This window comes from Balearica regulorum, chromosome W (assembly GCF_011004875.1).
Source record: "Balearica regulorum gibbericeps isolate bBalReg1 chromosome W, bBalReg1.pri, whole genome shotgun sequence".
NCBI lineage: Eukaryota > Metazoa > Chordata > Aves > Gruiformes > Gruidae > Balearica > Balearica regulorum.
Window position 1 is genome coordinate 5506122 of NC_046219.1, and position 17790 is coordinate 5523911.

The following is a 17790-nucleotide window of genomic DNA, read 5'->3' on the forward strand; positions in this document are numbered from 1 at the left end:
ATACAAGGTACCATGAAAAAAAATTTAACTCTATCCCAGCCATAACCATTACACTGGAAATGTGAATTGAGCCAGTTTGCAGAAGTGAAAGCCATCTAGTTAGCCCTAGAGACTGCCAGTGGCCAGTACTCCACCTCTATACTGACTCATGGATGGTAGCAAATGCACTGTGGGGGTGGCTACAGCAATGGTGTCCTGGTTCTGGCAAGGATAGAGTTAATTTCCCAAGGAGCCAGGACAGGTGAGCCAAGCTGGCCAGGGGGCTATTCCATACCATGTGACGTCATGCTCACCATAAAAGGGGGCTAGTCGGGCAGGGGTGGGTTTGGCGTGGCTCCGGGATGGGTTGAGTGTCTGGTTGGTTGTTGGATTGGTAAAGTCGTTCTCTGTTATCACCCATTGTTACTATCTGTTATCAGCACTGTTGTTGATTGTTTTCCCTCTCCCTTGCTGTCCCAGTAAACTGCCCTTATCCCAACCCTCCAGGCTTTGCCGTTGTTTTTCCGTTCTCCTCCCCAGCCCGCCAGGGGAGGGGTGAGCCAGCGGTGAGTGGCACTTAGCTACCAGCTGGGGCTAAACCACGTCAGTCCTTTTTGGCGCCCAACGTGGGGCTCGAGGGGCTGTGATAACGACAGGTCTGACCCAAGTGCGTTAAAACAAAGTTGTTAAAAGCATTTATGATGTTATTGAAACAGTTGCTGGTCATAATGATGTTCTGTTTGGTTACATGGCTCTGGTTTGTAAACCCGTGTTTACTCTATGCGATCCCTGTGGTGCTGTTTATCACCTCTGGGAGAGGGGTTCCTGTTCTCATGTCGTTGTATTGTGTGATAATGACTTACGATAAGATATCATTGACAGTCATGGGTCTGAGCTGGTATGTGTATGTAGCATTTTGGTCAGGCCTGTACCTCGGTCAATATCTTTCAGAATTGATTAATAATTGGACCCAATCTATGGGGAAGACAGGGGGGGATACCTTCTCCCACTCTTTCACCTCCCCTTTTCCCTTTTGGTTGGTTACAACAGTTTTTGAGAATTTTGAATACCCTTGGAATGTCCAGGCCAGTATATTCTTATTGCTAGGTCTCCTGAATGCTTTCCCACTCCTGTTCAGGGTTAGCAAAAATTTTATCAAGAGTACCACCCAGGGATCTTCCCCGAGGCTGAATGGTCAGGACTGGCATGGCATGTGGGAGAGTATGGGCGGGTATCTAGAGACCTTCTCACCCCCAATGGTTTGGAGCTTCACTCCCGAACAACTGCAAGACCCTGATAAAATGGTAGAATATTTGAACTGAAAATGCTGTGGGTATTCCAAGGAGACACAACTTGCCGTACTGTGCTGGGCCCTGGCCACGATCTATCAAACACTGCTTGATAGTAGACAGCACCATCCAGAGGGAGAGAGCGGACCCACAGGCACTGCAGCTGCCCAAGCCCCTGCAACAGGCACTGCAGCTGCCCAAACCCCCGCAACAGGCACTGTAGTCGAGCCAAAAGATCAACCCACACCAGTATCAGTTGCCTCTATACACAAAAAGAAATACACAAGGAAATCAGTTCGCTTAGTGAAAGATGATGATGAACCGGGACCATCATGAGAACAGGAAGAAGAGCCAGAACCAGAAGCGATCACCCGATCCCTGTCCCTGAGTGAGCTGCGAGATATGCGGAAAGATTTCAGCCGCCTTCCAGGGGAGCACGTTATTACCTGGCTGCTCCGCTGCTGGGATAATGGGGCCAGTAGCCTGGAATTAGAGGGCAGGGAGGCCAAACAGCTGGGATCCTTGTCTAGGGAAGGGGGCATTGACAAAGCAATTGGGAAGAAAGCACAGGCCCTTAGCCTCTGGAGGCGACTCCTGTCAAGTGTGAGGGAAAGGTATCCTTTCAGCGAAGATGTCGTATGTAGGCCAGGCAAGTGGACCCCCATGGAGAGAGGTATCCAGTACCTGAGAGAATTAGCTGTGCGGGAGATGGTTTATTATGATCCGGACAACGCGCAGTTGCCCACAGACCCCGATGAAGTCCAGTGTACCTGACCCATGTGGCGAAAATTTGTGCGAAGTGCACCATCATCGTATGCCAACTCACTGGCAGTAATCGACTGGAAAAGTGAAGAGGCATCCACGGTGGGTGAAGTGGCTGGCCGACTCCGGCAATATGAGGAGAGCCTTTCTTCCTCCCTCGTCTCAGCTGTGGAGAAACTGTCCCAGGACGTCCGGCAACTCAAAGAGGATATGTCTTACTCCTCACCTGTACAGACCCGGATTTCAGCTGTTAGGAGTAAGCGTTTTTCTGCTCCAGAGAGGGGATATAGAGTGTACACACCACGAGGTATCCTGTGGTTTTTCCTGCGTGACCACGGAGAAGACATGAGGAAATGGGATGGGAAGCCCACCTCAACCCTGCGGGCACGCGTACATGAGCTACAAGGCAAGACAGTCATAAAAAGGGACTCTTCCAGAAAGAATGCTGCTCCAGTTTCCACCAGGCAGCCCCCCAGACCAAGTGGAAGGCCAGATCACACTTCTGATCCTCTTGAAGGGACTTCTAAGTCCTTTTTGCAAGAGGTGAGTAGTGACTATGGCGAGCAGGATTAGAGGGGCCCTGCCTCCAGCCAGGTGGAGGAAAGGGACAATAGGGTTTATTGGACTGTGTGGATCCGATGGCCTGGCACATCGGACCCACAGGAGTACAAAGCCCTAGTGGACACTGGTGCACCGTGTACCCTAATGCCATTGAGCTATGAAGGGGTGGAACCGATATCTATTTCTGGTGTGATGGGGGGATCCCAACAGTTGACTCTGTTGGAGGCTGAAGTGAGTCTAACTGGGACTGAGTGGGAAAAGCACCCCCTTGTGACTGGGCCAGAGGCTCTGTGCATCCTGGGCATAGACTACCTCAGGAGAGGGTATTTCAAAGATCCAAAAGGCTACCGTTGGGCTTTAGGATTAGCTGCCTTGGAAGCGGAGGAAATTGAACCATTGTCTAGTCTCCCTGGTCTCTCAGAGGACCCTTCTGTTGTAGGGTTGCTGAGGGTTGAAGAGCAACAGGTGCCAATTGCTATTACAACTGTGCACCGGCGGCAATACCGCACTAACAGAGACTCCCTGGTTCCCATCCACAAGCTAATTCGTCAACTGGAGGGTCAGGGAGTGATCAGCAGAACCCGCTCACCCTTTAAAAGTCCCATACGGCCAGTGCGGAAGTCCAATGGAGAGTGGAGGCTGACGGTAGACTATCATGGCCTGGCCTGAATGAAGTCACGTCTCCCATGAGTGCTGCCATGCCAGACATGCTGGAACTTCAACATGAACTGGAGTCAAAGGCAGCCAAATGGTACGCCACAATTGATATAGCTAATGCATTTTTCTCAATCCCTTTGGCAGCAGAGTGCAGGCCACAGTTTGCTTTCACTTGGAGGGGCATCCAGTACACCTGGAATCGACTGCCCCAGGGGTGGAAACACAACCCCACCATCTGCCATGGACTGATCCAGAGTGCCCTGGAAAAGGGTGAAGCCCCAGAGCACCTGCAATACATTGATGACATCATTGTATGGGGCAACTCAGCAGAGGAAGTTTCTGAGAAAGGGAAGAACATAGTCCAAATCCTGCTGCAGGCTGGCTTTGCCATAAAACGAAGTAAGGTGAAGGGGCCTGCGCAGGAAATCCAATTGTTAGGCATAAGGTGGCATGATGGGCGGTGTCAGATCCCAATGGATATTATTAACAAAATAGCAGCCATGTCCCCACCGACCAACAAAAAGGAGACACAGGCCTTCTTAGGTGTTGTGGGTTTCTGGCGAATGCACATTCCAAATTACAGTCTGATAATAAGCCCTCTCTACCATGTAACCCGGAAGAAGAATGATTTCAAATGGGGCCCTGAGCAACGACAAGCTTTTGAACAAATTAAACAAGAAATAGTTCATGCCATAGCTCTTGGGCCAGTCCGGGCAGGACCAGATGTAAAGAATGTGCTGTACACCGCAGCTGGGGAGAATGGCCCTACCTGGAGTCTCTGGCAGAAAGCACCAGGGGAGACTCGAGGTCGACCCCTGGGGTTTTGGAGTCGGGGATACAGAGGATCTGAGGCCCGCTACACTCCAACGGAAAAGGAGATATTGGCAGCCTATGAAGGGGTTCGAGCTGCTTCAGAGGTGATTGGCACTGAAGCACAGCTCCTCCTAGCACCCCGACTGCCAGTGATGGGCTGGATGTTCAAAGGGAGGGCCCCTTCTACACATCATGCAAGCGATGATACATGGAGTAAGTGGGTTGCACTGATCACACAACGGGCTAGAATAGGAAACCCCAGTCACCCACGAATTCTGGAAGTGATCACAGACTGGCCAGAAGGGAAAGATTTCGGAATGTCGCCAGAGGAGGAGGTGACATATGCTGAAGAAGCCCCACTGTATAATAAACTGCCAGAGAATGAGAAGCAATATGCCCTCTTCACTGATGGGTCCTGTCGCATTGTGGGAAAGCATCGAAGGTGGAAGGCCGCTGTATGGAGTCCTACACGGCGAGTTGCAGAAGCTGCTGAAGGAGAAGGTGAATGGAGCCAGTTTGCAGAGGTGAAAGCCATCCAGCTGGCTTTAGATATTGCTGAAAGAGAAAAGTGGCCAATGCTGTACCTCTACACTGACTCATGGATGGTGGCCAATGCCCTGTGGGGGTGGTTACAGCAATGGAAGCGGAGCAACTGGCAGCTCAGAGGCAAACCCATCTGGGCTGCCCCACTGTGGCAAGATATTGCTGCCCGGCTAGAGAAGCTGGTTGTAAAGGTACATCACATAGATGCCCACGTACCCAAGAGTCGGGCCACTGAGGAACATCAGAACAACCAGCTGGTGGATCAGGCTGCCAAGATTGAAGTGGCTCAGGTGGATTTGGACTGGCAGCGTAAGGGTGAATTGTTCATAGCTCAGTGGGCCCATGACACCTCAGGCCATCAAGGAAGAGATGCGACATATAGATGGGCCCGTGATCGAGGGGTGGACTTGACCATGGACGCCATCTCACAGGTCATCCATCAATGTGAAACGTGCGCTGCAATCAAGCAAGCCAAGCGGGTAAAGCCTCTGTGGTAGGGAGGCCGATGGTTGAAATATAAATATGGGGAAGCATGGCACATCGACTACATCATGCTCCCACAAACCCGCCAAGGCAAGCGTTATGTTCTTACAATGGTGGAAGCAACCACTGGGTGGCTGGAAACATATCCTGTGCCCCATGCCACTGCCCGGAACACTATTCTGGGTCTTGAAAAGCAAGTCCTGTGGCGACATGGCACCCCAGAGAGAATTGAGTCAGACAACGGGACTCATTTTCAGGACAACCTCATAGACACCTGGGCCAAAGAGCATGGTATTGAGTGGGTGTATCACATCCCCTACCACGCACCAGCCTCTGGGAAAGTTGAAAGGTGCAATGGGCTGCTAAAAACCACCACCCTGAGGGCAATGGGTGGTGGGACCCTCAAACACTGGGACACACATTTAGCAAAGGCCACCTGGTTAGTTAACACTAGGGGATCTGCCAATCGAGCTGGCCCTGCCCAGTCAAAATTTCCACGCCCAGTAGAAGGGGATAAAGCTCCTGTAGTGCACATGAAAAATATGTTGGGAAAAACAGTTTGGGTCATCCCTGCTTCAGGCAAAGGCAAGCCCATCTGCGGGATTGCTTTTGCTCAGGGACCAGGGTGCACTTGGTGGGTGATGAGAAAAGATGGGGAAGTCCGGTGTGTACCCCAAGGGGATTTGATTCTGGGTGAAAATAGCCCATAAATTAAATTGCATGATATTAATAGCGATATACTGTATCAATGGTATGACCATAAGAATCACCCAAAACTAATGAAGGATGGACTTTGAAACTGAACAAAGTGCCATGATGATGGAACTAGAACTGACTTCAACTGGTGCCCAGAAACTTCATCAAAAATCACATCTTTGGCATCCAGACTGTGAGCATGGACCATACCAGATACACCGGCTGTGAAAACTCCGGATGCAGCGTGCAACAATCCAGCAGCATGCACCATTGCTCCTGCTCTGAGAGACTGTAATGGCAGATGGAACCCAAAGCCATGGACTAAATGAACTCGACAGACATTTTAGAGCGATAGCCCATAGAGTAAGGCAATGAGATCTGTAAAATAATCTGGGCATGACGTAGATAGTATGGAATAAGGGGTGGATAATGTCCTGGTTCTGGCAAGGATAGAGTTAATTTTCACAAGGAGCCAGGACAGGTGAGCCAAGCTGGCCAGGGGCTATTCCATACCATGTGGTCATGCTCACCATAAAAGGGGGCTAGTCGGGCAGGGGCAGGTTCGGTGTGTCGGTGTGGCTCCGGGATGGGTCGAGCGTGCGGTCGGTCGTCGGATCGGTAAAATCGTTCTCTGTTATCACCCATTGTTACTATCTGTTATCAGTACTGTTGTTGATTGTTTCCCTCTCCCTTGCTGTCCCAGTACACTGCCCTTATCCCAACCCTCCAGGCTTTGCCGTTGTTTTTCCGTTCTCCTCCACATCCCGCCGGGGGAGGGGTGAGCAAGCGGCGTGTGGCACTTAGCTACCGGCTGGGGCTAAACCATGTCAAATAGAAACAGACCAACTTGCAGCACAGAGGTAAACCCATCTGGGCAAGATATTACTGCCCAGATAGAAAACATTGCTTTAAAGGTCCATCATATAGATGCTCACATGCTCAAAAGCCGTGCCACTGAAGAACACTGAGTCAACAAGCAGGTCAACTAGGCTGCCAGAACTGAAGTGGCTCGGGTGAGGGGAAACTGAAGATTAAGTAGAATATAACATAAAATGTAGATTTTTCCAGATTTTGTAATTGGGAGTTTAACTTCATGTCCTGCTGAAACAGAACTTTATTCTGCTTGAATCTGAAGCCTGTCTAGTATTGGTAGTGATTGCAGGTGAGGTTGGCAAATGTAAGTAAGGCACCTTAATTTCTTTGAAAACAAAGAAAAGGGCACATGCAGATAATTCCTAGGGGAACTGCACTTTGAGACATGCTTAGAAATCTTGGGGACTAAAGAGTATCTCCTAGGTTACAAAGCATAGCTAGTATTTTTAAGTGCTGTGTTCAGGAAGCAATTTCTTTTTAGTGGACACAGGTGAGCATCTCTGCTACAGACAGAAAGCAAATATACCTCACAGCTCTAAGTAAACTATGAAGTGTTACAAACAAGCCAAGGATTAATTCTCATTGGAAAAGAGGTAGGTTTAACCATATTAATTTGGATGTGGAAGTTACTGGTGTTGAAGTCCTGGAGAAAAAAAAAAGAGAATTTTTAGCAAACTACCCTGTCATAACAGATTATAGTGAAAGTGATATGTAATGCCTTCCTGGCAAAAGGGTGTTTGTAGTGGGTGCAAGTACATGCATTATTGCTTAATTAAAGTAATATCATGCATTCCAGAGCCTTCTGGAAACAATACAGTAGTTCTCCATAGACATCTGATATGCTGGGCTGGATGTAACTGTAGAGGTAGTGTGCATCTGCAAAAGGAAGCATATGCCACAACAGATGATGTTATAATCTTGATAGTACTGCTGTTAAGTTTCCCTAGTACATACTCCAATTATTAATTTATGCTAATGCTATCATATTTTCACAGCTATTGTTACCTTTGATAGCTAAAATAAGCTATTATAAATATACTTAATTTACATACAGCCACACCTCCTTACTCTATAGCCAATCTTGCACAATATATCGTTCTTAATGAAGTAATTGCCCTAAATATTCACCAGAGGAATACCAGGAAACTGTGAGACTATTCAAAATGTTTGCAGACTTGGGGCCTTATCCAACAGCTAAGCACCACACAGCCACTCATTCAACCCACCCAAGCAGGACAGGTAAGAGACTAGGAAGAACAAAAGCAAGAAAATTCTGGGTCAAGATAAAGATAACTTAATACCTAAAGGAAAGAAGAAAATGAAAGAAAACAAAAACACAAAACAAGTGATGCAAAGACAATCACTCACCACCTCCCACAAATAGATTGATGCCCAGCTAGTCTCTGAGCAATAGCTACTTCCCCTAAAACCCCCTCCCCTCGTTTTTTATTGCTGAGCATGACATTGTATGGTATGGAATATCCCTTTGGCCAATTTGAGCCAGCTGTTCTGGTTGTGTCCCTTCCCACCCTCGTACCCACCTCCAGCCTACTTGCAGTGCAGGCAGAGTAGGAAAAAGAGAAAGCCTTGATGCTGATATCCGGCATCAAAGTTAAAAGTTAATCGTGATTCTGTAGCGAAGAAGTTACAGATAGTTGTTCATAGTTCCATAGTTAAGAATGTCACAGATAGTTTTGTAAATAGTTGCTAGGTACTACTAAGGATGGCTATTGTACAGTCCTACCATTATGTTAGTTAATATTTATCCAAACAATGTATCAATTAAGACATGATTGTGAAGAGGTAGAAGCATAACTGATGAATCATTAGTCTGATCAACAGACCCTGAAGAACCATTTGGAAGTGCCAGAAATATTGAGAAACTAGGGGAAAGGTAATTTGGGCCAGGGTCTCTGCAACCACCGACCCATGAGCCCCCTACCCAAATTATACCACCTACTCAAAAGATAAAGGCGGAGAAAAGAACTGAGCGTGTATTCTAGTTTACATACTAGGTGAAGAAATATGAACCAATCATTGTAACTGGGAGTGTACTAATTTGTAACTTTTGTGTATAAATATGACAAGAGAACCAGCATTAGGTGTGCTTGATTTGTGGAAATCCACTGAGCACCCAGGCCTGAATAAAAAGCATTATCTCTCCTGTGTGTGTGAGAATTGGCTTATTGTACACCGGGCAATGAATCCACTTTTTGGACAACAATGCTGTGCAAGCATTGTTCAGCAATACCCAAAATACTGGTGTGTTATCAACACTGTTTTAGCCACAAATCCAAAACACAGTGCCATGCAGGCTGCTACAAAGAAAATTAACTCCATCCCAGCCACACTCAGTACACCTTGGTAAAGTGTTTCAGTGTTAATTACCTTAATTTAAATTAAAATTTTTAATTTAAAGCAGTTCTTTTCATTCTGACATTCTGGAGTTTAAAGTCTGTTGATCTTGTGGCATCTTTGTCTATCACAATGAAGTATTCTCCCTTAAGCCGACTTAGGCAAACTTAAGTGCTTCAGGAAGGAACGTAGTCTAACACAGCTTTTTTGTAGGATTTGAAGCTGTTTTCTTGTCTGAACACCTTCTTATGCATTTTTTTAACTCTAAGCGGGGGAAAAAAAAGTTTATTCTCTCTGTCTTCAACTCCTGAGATTTTGAGGTATTTTCCTATGGTGCTTGAGAGATGGACTAGTGGAAGTGCCTCACCTAGCCTCTGCTGCTTCAGTCTGGTTCCAAAATGGAGATGGAGTTGCTGTGTGTAACAGCTGATCCCAACACTTGGTGAGCCCAAGGAGCAGCCACAGGAAACCCCTGCAGCCCTGCTGAGGGAGTGGCAGGTGCCTTGACTGCCCAGCTTTGCTCACCCTGGGGGGGGGAGACATGAGAGAAACCCTAGGCCATCTCCAGCTGACTGACTGTGGCTCAGATGCTGGCTCCTGGCCAAAACAACTCCAAGTATGAACTGATATGACAGCTACTGTAGCCACCTTGCTCTGGTATACCCACACAATGACTTTCTTCTTTTGAGCCTTTCCTTCCTTCATGAGCAAACTGTTTTCATGTTAATCTCAACCTCTCTTACTCTTGCAGGGTGCTGGAGAAAATTCCAAGTCTGGTACCACATCCTGGTCAGTAATAACCCCACAATCCTCCCTAGCATGATGCGGTGTAATTGCATATGTGGGAATCCAAAGAGGAGAAAGCAGGTAAATCACTTCCTCTTTCCAACACATTTGGCTGTGCAATTGTGTTGCTCAGAGCGCAGTCTTTCAGTCAGCAGCCACTACTTTTGCCACTCTGGTAACATGTAGACTCCAGCAATAGCACAATTTACGTGATTTTTTCTGAACATGAGTGCCCTTAAACAAACAGCTTTCTTATTAATCACTTTAAAACAACTTGAGATAGGTATCAAGAGGAAGAAAGGAGTGCTCTGCCTCAGGCTGAGGGATGCCTTCCTCACAGAGGCAAGTGTCCTCTGTGCAGCTGCATGCCAAGCCTTCCTAAATATGCTGTAATGCCACTTGTAACCGCATAGGAAGACTAAGACATGCATATGTGTTTGTTAGGGGCTCTGATTTTAGACAGAAAAAAAATTAAACAAAAAAACCCCACACCACACTAAACAGTAACGTGTGGCCTAGATCAGGTTCCCTGCCACGCTGCACAGGTCATGGGTGCCCCTCAGGCCAGGCCGCGCCCTGCCCCCTCACACAGGAGCTGCAGCGGGCACCAGGAGCGGCACCGGCCTCAGCGCCCGTTCGCTGCTGCGGCGGACGGGCGCCTGCTACCCCCCCGGCCCCGGCAGTATCCGGCGTGGCAAGGAGGCCGCTTTGGCTTCACCACCCCCTCCAAGCGGCCCTTCCTGCCGCCATGGCCCGGCGGCGCTGTCCCCTCCCGGCTGTTGCTCCTCCTCCTCCCCGCTCTGTCCCAGGGCGCAGGACTGACATCACGCCCAGGGTTTCCATCCGACTAAGGGAGGAGGAGGAGGTTGAGCGGAGTGGAAGCATGATGGCGGTGGTCGGGAGAACTTAAGAAACGGCGGCGGAGCAACACAGCACCTACTCCCCAGGCTTCTCCCTGCCCGGTTTGGGGCCCTATTTTTCAAGCCGTTGGGGGCTACAGGCGAGCCCGCCGCGTGGGGCTGTAAGGAGCCGGCGGCCCAGGCCCTGTGGCGGCCGCAGGAGCAGTCTCCCGGCTGTAGGTTGCAGCACAGACCTCTTCGTGGGGTGTAGCGCCGTCTCGGACCAGGGCAGCTCTAGGGAGGCCAGGCGCACGCACGCAGGTAGGCAGAGGCCCGCCATGGCTCCTTTCCCTGGTCCGGAGTTGTGCGGTGGCTGTCGCTTTCTAAGATGGATGGGGAGGCGACTGGTGTTGAGAAGGGGTTGGATGCCCAGCGCGGGGCTGGGCTCCTGGGCCCGCTCGCTGTTTTCCGAAGAGGGAGGGAACTGTGAGAGCTGAGGCGGGCAGCCGGGGTTGAGCCTCTTTTGCTGGCTCTTGCGGGGGGAGCCTGTGACGAACCGGCTGGGAGGCAGGAGTGCGGCCTTCGCTCCTCTCTGGCCATGGGGGGGCGCTGGGAGAAGCGAGCACGGAGAACAGCGGCCGCCTTGGCAATACTGCCAGGGAGCCTTGGCCAGGAGCGGCGCCTGTGCGGGTCGCGCCACCAGCAGAGGGCCATCTCCGGGGGTGGGAGGTGAACCCGCAGGAGGTAGGGAGGCAGCCCTGGCCTGGGCTCTCCCCGGGAGTGGTCGATCACGGGAGGCCGCGAGAGCGCGGTGCGGGTGGTCGGGGAATCGTCGCGGAGCAGGGAGTGGGCGACAAGGAGCGAGTTTCGCGGCCGCTAAAGATGTTTCCTGGGGCCCGGGGAGTGCTGGTCCTGGAGGCGGCAGAGTGTTCGCACCCTGGGCGCAGGAGGGCAGACAGCGCGGAGCTTGGCCTCGTTGGGCAGCAGCGGCCGATCCGCGAGGAACCACCAAGCTGCCCGGCTCGCCGCCGCGGGGGCCCCAGCCTCTCTTCGCGGCCTCTCTGGGGTTACAGTGCTCTTTACTATCGCTTTTCTTCCGTCATCGCCTTTGTTTGCTGGCTGGAGTGGCCTTGCTGTCTGAGATGGTGCCTGAGCGCAGGACTTTTTCCATCCCGGAACGAGGCGGTCCCTGCCTCCATCATGAGCTATAGGTCGGGCTGTATTAGAGGAGAGCACCTCGAGGCAGGCAACCTGCAGGCGAGCCTCTAATCGCTTTCACATCACTAAATCTGTGAGAGGCGCTGCTCTTTAGTTTATTATCAGTGAGTTCATACATGCACTCCATCTGAAGTGAGCCTAAACTTTTTTCTAGGTGCATCTGACACGGTAGAGATCTGATTGAAGATGTTCATGTATATGAAATAATGATCACTCCATCTGTGGAATCTTGTTAGCTTGATGTAGTTGAGCCAATTTTTAAAAATAGGACAGTCTTTTTTTTCCTGCCTCTACTCCCAACTGGATGTAAACATTATGCCTGTGTCTGGAAATGCTTCTGATATGTTTGTTTTGTGCATGAAATAATTTTGCTAATCAGATCTTAGAGCATTAATATCTGTAATTTATATTTATATGTTTGTGGAGGCTGTTTTCCTTTAAAAGTTAGATCTGGCTGTTCTTAAGACAGTACTATGGCGTACCAAAAGCTATTTTTCAGTTGAAAAGATGTCAAATCTGATAGATGCTCCCTTTCAGTGTTGTTGTGAACAGGACATTATTTTCAGTATCTTTCAGTTGCAACCATCAAATATTTCAAATTACATCAACGTTTTCTTTTACTACTTTAGATAATTTGGGAAAAATCTTCAATACCTGCAGAGAACAGTTGAGTAAACAAGTCACCTGGAAAACAAGAGTACGAAGAAGTAGATTCTTGACGTCCGCATTCTTACCTGAGTGGACTTCTATTTATCTTTTAAACTTCTTAATATTTACAATGAATGGGCACAGTGACGAAGACATTGTAAGAAACAGTAGTGGAGAGTCAAGGTAAGCACTTTCAGTCCTTGAATATGTATTCTCCTGTATTTTATTAGAACTGGTTTACGTTTTAACTTTGTGCCAAAGCTTCCTGGTGAGCAAGTATACTGTTAATTAGGAGGACCAGCCATGCTCTTTTTACAGATGCTTAATCTGCTTGTTAGAATCAGTTAGCTTCATTTAATAACTGTAACAATCATGTGTATATACCTTACGTAACACAGTTTTAATACTATTTAAGCTCTATCAGCATCCATTACTCTTTTTACTCAAAAGTTGTCTGAAGTCAAAAGATGAAATGTTAAACTTGTGTCTATGAAGTGCAGGCTATGCATGCATAGTATGTGCTGTATAAACCCCAAACTAGGGTATCTCTAAAGTTGGAACAGTGAACTGTTAATTCTAGTGAGGCTTCCTTTTAAATTTGTTGAGGTGTCAAAGTAGTACAACGGAAAGTGTTAACTTCATGTTTGTTTTCCAAAGTGAAAGTATAGTTTTCCCAGCTGTTTTAATTAAAAAAAAAAATATCCACCCCTCTAACATCCATTGCTGGTGTTCTAGAATGTGTAGAGGGTTCACTTGGTTGGAAAAGCTTGGCTAGAACTTCCCTGCTGCAAGATGAGGATAACAGTGAACTTGTAGAGGTGGAATTAAATCCTTATTCTAGAACACTGCTAAGTTCAACAAGTATCTACTGCACTAGGAAGTTAATATTTCTAAAACTGAATATGATGAATGCTGCAGATTTAAGAAGGCAAGGCAAACTTACAAACAGAAGTGGTTGTGATCATGCTGTCAGTCTCCCCATCTGTCTGTCTCTTCCTCTTTCTGATCACAGCCTGTTGAACCTGTTGATTCCATCAGTCAGGTCATAAAGAAAACTGAGTTCTGTGGGCTTTATCAAAACAGCCACTTGGGTAGAGAGGATAGATCTAAATTATCACCCCAAGTGAAGAAATTCAAGAACAACATAATGGACGGCTGAATATTCAGCATGTCCTGGCCATTAAGCTTGCATGTAGCATAGTGAGTAATGGGATGGGAAGAAGGGGGAAGAGAAGTGTTTAGGTGATATTAGGTGCAAATCTTTAGGAAACCTATGAGCAGTAAAACCAAAGAAACTTTAACAACTCTTGTGTATTTTTTTTTTTTTTTATGTCAAGCTTCCATATTATGCCTAGAAATATTCTAGAAAGTCAGTAAACTTTGAATCATGTGAATAATTTGTGAGCTTTTTTTTGGGTTAGATTTCTGCTTCTAGTAAAAATGGTACTTGTCTAGTTAGAAAACAAATTTTGGATTTCTTTTACTAAGTGGCAAAATATTCCCAATTACTTATATTAAAATAAGCCCAAAACCAAACAAAAAACCCAAACATAACAAAACAAAAAAAACAACCAAACCCAAAACAAGCCTTGTCGGTTGAGTAAAGGAACATCAACAAAATAAAAGTGTGAAGAAAGCTAGTCTTCTGAACTTTTAGAGAGTTATAAATAAGATTTCCAGTAAACATTAACTTATTGGGGACAACTCTGATGACTTTGTATTTATGAAGTTTTTTACTACTTGAAACGAGCCACCTAGCTAAAGATAATGTAGGAATAATACTGTGTATCAAACTATGACCACTTGTAAATACCAGTATATCAAAGTGTGGTGGGTTGACCCTGGCTGAGGGCCAGGTACCCACCAGAGCCGCTCTATCACTCCCCTCCTTCATTAAACAGGGGAGAAAAAGTACAACAAAAAGCTTATGGGTCGAGATAAGGACAGGGAGAGATCACTCACTAATTATCATCATGAGCAAACCAGACTGAACTTAGAGAGGGAATTCATCTAATTTATTACTAAGCAAAACAGAGTAGAGGAATGAGAAATAAAATCAAATCTTAAAACACCTGCCCCCACCCCTCCCATCTTCCCAGGCTCAACTTCACTCCCAGCTTCAACCTCCAGCCCCCCATCAGCGGCACAGGGGGATGGGGAATGGGGGTTACGGTCAGTTCATCACACGTTGTTTCTGCCGCTTCTTCCTCCTCAGGGGGAGGACTCCTCTCATCATTCCCCTGCTCCAGCATGGAGTCCCTCTCACAGGAGACAGTCCTTCACGAACTTCTCCAACGTGACACTCTCCCACGGGCTGCAGACCTTCATGAACTGCTGCAGCATGGGGGTCTCCCACAGGGTGCAAGACCTTCAGGAGCAAACTGCTCCAGCGTGGGTCCCCCACGGGGTCACAAGTCCTGCTAGCAAACCTGCTCCAGCATGGGCTCCTCTCTCCACGGGTCCACAGGTCCTGCCAGGAGCTTGTTCCAGCACGGGCTTCCCATGGGGCCACAGCCTCCTTCAGGTGTCTCCACCTGCTCCAGTGTGGGGTCTTCCACAGGCTGCTGGGGAATCTCTACACCCCCTCATCCTTCCTCCATGGGCTGCAGGGGGACAGCCTGCCTCACCATGGTCTTCACCACGGGCTGCAGGGGAATCTTGCTCTGGCGCCTGGAGCACCTCCTCCCCCTCCTTCTGCACTGACCTTGGTGTCTGCAGAGTTTCTTACATCTTCTCACTCCTCTCTCCGGCTGCAAAATCTCTAACTGTTTTTTTCCCTTCTTAAATATGTTATCACAGAGGTGCTGATTGGCTTGGCCTTGGCCAGCGGCGGGTCCATCTTGGAGCCGGCTGGCATTGGCTCTATCAGACACAGGGGAAGCTTCTAGCAGCTTCTCACAGAAGCCACCCCTGTATCCTCCCCCAGCTACCAAAACCTTGCCACGCAAAACCAACACACAAAGTTATTAAAAAGCTGTAGCAATTCTCATAAGACTAAACCAACTAAATATCAAAAAAGCTTCCAGAAAACTTTATTATAAGTAAATATCAGGAAGATGCAAATTACTTAAAACATGATAGTTGCCTGTGAAGTGAGACTTTGTTTTGCATCTTAAATGTGCTGCTGAGCACATTTTAAAAATTTTAAAGCTTTAAAATATTAAACTTTTTTTCCCCTGGGCTTGTATCAGTCATTAACCCTGTAGGCTAATTCACAGACAGATCTTGGAAAACCTATTTGTATGCTTGCCATTTGCTATCAGGAAACTCTGGTTTTGTAAATGAAGGATGAAGGCTTCCAATATTAAAGAATTGAGCCCTTTTTCTGTCTGGCCTATTTTCATTATTAAAATAATTATTGTGGAAGATGTTTGATGCTTATGGAGTACCTTAGTATGACTTGCCCCTGTAGTTGTTGTGGTTTGGTTTTGTTTGTTGGTGTCGTGTCATTGTTCCCCCTTCTTCAAGTTTTCCAGAACTCTAAATGATTTTCGCTAAGAGGAAAATTCCTTAAGCTAGCTGTGACTGCAGACAGATATCTAACTGTAACCAGGGAAATGAAACTGCATTTAGTCTTCAAATGGTCTGGAAATAGGAATTCTACAGAATGGAAATAAAATCAGTAAAAAAATAGCTACTATTGATGGCAAATTATAATTGCTAGGCTTTTAGTGATTCTGTTCCATTCAGAATGCTAGAAGAGAAGCAAAACAAGTTGAGAAAGTAATTGAGAATTGCTGCTGGGAAGAAACTGCAGAGAAAGTCAGACTTTCAAAAATAGATAGAAAAGGAGAGATGAAGGCAGATACAGTGACAAATCTAGGCAGCAGCATTGGTGATATAGTTCACAGATTGGTAGGGGTTGGAAGGGACCTCTAGAGATCATCTAGTCCAACTCCCTGCTGAAGGAGGATCACCTAGAGCATGTCGCACAGGATGGCATCCAGACAGGTTTTGAATATCTCCAGAGAAGGAGGCTCCACAACCTCTCTGGGCAACCTGTCCCAGTGCTTGGTCACCCTCAAAGTGAAGAAGTTTTTCCTCATGTTCAGATGGAACTTCCTGTGTTCCACTTTGTGCCCATTGCCCCTTGTCCTGTCACTGGGCACCACAGAGAAGAGTCTGGCCTCATCCTCTTGACATCCACCCTTTAGATATTTATAAGCATTGATGAGATCCCCTCTCAGTCTTTTCTTCTCCAGGCTAAACAGACCCAGCTCTCTCAGCCTTTCCTCATATGAGAGATGCTCCAGTCCCCTAATCATCCTCGTAGCCCTCCGCTAGACTGTCTCCAGTAGTTCCCTGTCTTTCTTGAACTGGGGAGCCCAGAACTGGACACAGTACTCCAGATGGGGCCTCACGGGGGCAGAGTAGAGGGGGAGGATAATCTTCCTCGACCTGCTGACCGTGCTCTTCTTAATGCACCCCAGGATACCATTGACCTTCTTGGCCACAAGGGCACATTGCTGGCTCATGGAGAGCTGCTTGTCCACCAGGACTCCCAGGTCCTTCTCTGCAGAGCTGCTTCCCATCAGGTCAACCCCTAACCTGTACTGGTTCTTGGGGTTGTTGTTCTTCCCTAGGTGCAGGACCCTACACTTGCCTTTGTTGAATTTCATATGGTTCCTCTCTGCCCAGCTCTCTAGCCTGTCCAGGTCTCGCTGAATGGCAGTGCAGCCTTCTGGTGTGTCGGCCACTCCTCCCAGTTTAGTATCGTCAGCGAATTTGCTGAGGGTACACTCTGTCCCCTCGTCCAGGTCATTGATGAATATGTTGAATAAGACTGGACCAAGCACCGACCCCTTGGGGCACACCACTAGCTACAGGCCTCCAACTAGACTCTGCACTGCTTATCACAACCCTCTGGGCCCTGCCATTCAGCCAGTTCTCTACCCACCTCACTGTCCACTCATCTAACCCACACTTCCTAAGCTTGCTTATGAGGATGTTATGGGAGACGATGTCAAAAGCCTTGCTGAAGTCAAGGTAGACAACATCCACTGCTCTCCCCTCATCCACCCAGCTGGTCATGCCATCATAGAAGGCTATCATCAGATTGGTCAGGCATGATTTCCCCTTGGTGAATCCATGCTGACCACTCCCGATAACCTTCTTCTCCTCCACATGTTTATTGATAATCCCCAGAATAAGTTGCTCCATCACCTTTCCAGGGATGGAGGTGAGGCTGACTGGCCTGTAGTTTCCTGGGTCCTCCTTCCTGCCCTTTTTGAGGACCGGAGTGACATCGGCTGTCCTCCAGTCCTCAGGCACCTCTCCTGTTCTCCATG

General features: G+C 47.8%; 1 protein-coding gene across 3 annotated transcripts in view; it reads left to right on the forward strand.

Moving 5' to 3' along the window:
* LOC142599145 (chromodomain-helicase-DNA-binding protein 1-like) overlaps window positions 1–17790 on the forward strand; it is a 107992-nt gene that overhangs the window by 27718 nt on the left and 62484 nt on the right. Inside the window, exons 1-2 of one of the 3 annotated variants that reach the window (XM_075738842.1) lie at window positions 10649–10957; window positions 12484–12685. The exons of 1 other annotated variant lie outside the window; for it this stretch is intronic. In XM_075738842.1, the coding sequence (XP_075594957.1) occupies window positions 12633–12685 (53 nt within the window). In that variant the 5' untranslated portion in view covers window positions 10649–10957; window positions 12484–12632. Of the gene's footprint in view, window positions 1–10648; window positions 10958–11253; window positions 11381–12483; window positions 12686–17790 lie in introns of those variants that run through there. One more of the 3 variants, XM_075738843.1, reaches the window with a different exon arrangement.